Below are 2,767 nucleotides of genomic sequence, written 5' to 3'. Positions count from 1 at the left end.
CATGTATCAACTTTTCTTTAATTTTATCACATATGCATTGATCTTTTATTAAACTTAATATTGGGGTAATTTTGTCCCCTTATTTATTTATTTACTTAATTAATTGAATATTTTTGGTTATTTTAAAGTAAACATAACTTATCAATGCACATGGATTTTTAATTTTTTTCTGGTCTCACATGAGTATGCACCCAAATTCCTGATATTTTGTCAATGATACACTGTAAACTTTCATCTACCCAAGTTCCCACAGTTCCCCACACTTAATTAATACACAGTCTCTAACTTAAGCTAACCAAAGATTCACTTGGGGTCATTACTTATTTTTCTGCTTAAAGCTAGTGATGTGGTAAAATATAGAACAAATGGAGATTAAAAGGCTCAAGGTGGCTAATAAAGGTGATTGAAAGGGTAGGCTATTTGGGATAAGTGAGCTACTAATCAAATAATGGCCTCAATCATATGCAAGCATGTGAATACACTAAACATTGGACATATAGAGTGGAACAAAATAAAGATTACAATTATAGAGAAGAAAACACACAAGAATAAAATATTATGGTTAGATAATGTAACCATACAATTAGGCTCAAAAATCTCATTGGGTTGTGTGTTCTTAGCTATAATTCATGTTCCAATTTACAGTCTTCAAATAGGTTTAACACAAAAGTTTTAATTTAAATTAGTGAAATACTATAAAATAGGATCTTGAAAGGAAATTTATTACTTTAATCAAGTAGTGGTAAAATATGCACAAAATCAAACATGCAAATGCAACACTAATTTAACAACGAAAATTAAACATTGGTGTTGAAATAAGAAATAACTAACCCACGGAAGTCGGTAGCGACCTCCCCACACTTAAAGATTGCACCGTCCTCGGTGCATGCTAAGATGTGCAAGTGGATGGGTGGCTCCAACTGATGCCTTTCTCTAAAAATTGTGCAGATCGACTTGCCTGTTGCCCCATTGAGAAGCCTTCCTTTTTCCTTTTCGGTGGCCATCCTGAAAGAAGAGAAAAAGGAAGAAAAGTAACCCAGAAATAAAGATAAGAAAATAATTAAAGTATGGTGGGGTTAATGCCAAATAATGAGGGTCTCAATAACATGGTAGCTACAACATGTGAGTGAGAAAACAGTAAAAGCAAATGGCATATCAGTAGTGCAAATATTACAATAATGGAGAAGAGATAGTAGGTAATGAAAGACAATCTAAATTCAGGTCAATTCAAAAGGAATACAGGTATCATAAAAGATTGGCATTGACGTATAATTAAAAATGCCTAACAATAAGAAACAAGTTGCGAAGCACCAGAATAATGCAAGAAAAGATGCAATAGTGAATAAAAATATTTAACACCAATGATAAAGTAGGAAATTAGAAAAGAAGATAAAAATGTGAGTAGAATTAAAATGCGATGAAGGAAAGTATACAAATAAATTAAGTAAAATAAAATGAAAGAGGATAAGGATGAGAAGAAAGTGAGAAAAGAATAAGAGGGAGTAAGAGATGAGAAGGAGGTGAGAATTAAAAAAGGGGCGCAACGCATGTGCGGACATCACACGTACGCGTGAAAACTGAGTTGACAATTCAACTCAGGAGTGGAAGAACATTAGAGGATGACAAGGTTGGCAGTAAGGAGGAAGTGGCAATTGAAGAGAAAGACCAGGAAATGCTCAAAAAGAAGAATGAAGAGCCACAAACTTCAAAGAAGGGAAATCAAGACATGGAAGAGAACTCACAAGAACAGAGGAAGGAAGTGAAGCCTTACACTCCTCCTCTGCCATACGCTCAAAGATTGCAAAGAGAGCTCAAGGATCAACAATTTCCCAAGTTCCTAGAAGTTTTCAAGAAATTGGAAATTAACATACCACTTGCTAAAGCATTGGAGCAAATGCCCCTGTACGCTAAGTTCCTCAAGGAGCTCATCAACAAAAAGAGAAGCTGGAATGAAAAGGAGACTGTGATCTTGACACAAGAATGCAGTGCAATGATTCAAAAAGGGCTCCCACCAAAACTCAAGGATCCTGGAAGTTTCATCATATCATGCACCATAGGCAATATGACCTTGGAAAAAGCTCTCTGTGATCTAGGTGCCAGCATCAATTTGATGTCACTTTCACTGATGAAAAAGCTTGCAATAGATAAAGTCAAACCCACCAGAATGTCACTTCAAATGGCTAATAGATCACTCAAGATACCTAATGGAGTTGCGGAGAATCTATTCATAAAGGTAGGAGAATTCATATTCCCTGCTGATTTTGTCATTTTAGATATGGAGGAAGAAGGACACAACTCTATCATCTTGGAGAGACCCTTCTTAGCCACAGCAAGGGCTATAATTTATGTGGAGAAAGGTGAAATGACCCTCAGAGAGCATGATGAAAAAATGATCATCAATGTCTTTAAAGCCATACAACATCCCCCTGAGAAGGAAAAGCATATGAGGGTGGAAATGATAGAAGAATTGGAGGAGGAGCTACTTGAAGCCAATGATCGGGAAGAACAAGAAGAGGAAATAGAAGTGGAACAAGACATCATAGAAGAAAGAGTAACATAAATCTCCCTTAAAGGCAAGACAGAGGAGATGCCAAAACAAGAATTAAAGCCTCTTCCCCCTTATCTCAAGTATGCATTTCTTGGAGAAGAAGAGGCCCTGCCAGTGATCATCAATTTCTCCTTAAACATGGAAGAAGAGACAAAGCTGATTGAAGTGTTGAAAGCTCACAAGGCAGCTTTAGGATGGACGATTGATGATATAAAGGGC

General features: G+C 36.2%; 1 protein-coding gene across 1 annotated transcript; it reads left to right on the top strand.

Annotated features, from left to right (window-relative positions):
- LOC107611208 lies at positions 1,673–2,560 on the top strand. The gene has a single exon (XM_016313162.1). The coding sequence runs from the start codon at positions 1,673–1,675 to the stop codon at positions 2,558–2,560; it is 888 nt and encodes a 295-aa protein (XP_016168648.1).

This window comes from Arachis ipaensis, chromosome B08 (assembly GCF_000816755.2).
Source record: "Arachis ipaensis cultivar K30076 chromosome B08, Araip1.1, whole genome shotgun sequence".
NCBI classification, from domain to species: Eukaryota; Viridiplantae; Streptophyta; class Magnoliopsida; order Fabales; family Fabaceae; genus Arachis; species Arachis ipaensis.
Note: the sequence above shows the minus strand (reverse complement) of the source record. Positions and strands in the feature narration are given on the sequence as shown.

Bases quoted from the DNA above. Each gene is read 5' to 3' on its own strand.
- LOC107611208 (XM_016313162.1), top strand. From the start codon at position 1,673: ATGCTCAAAAAGAAGAATGAAGAGCCACAAACTTCAAAGAAGGGAAAT.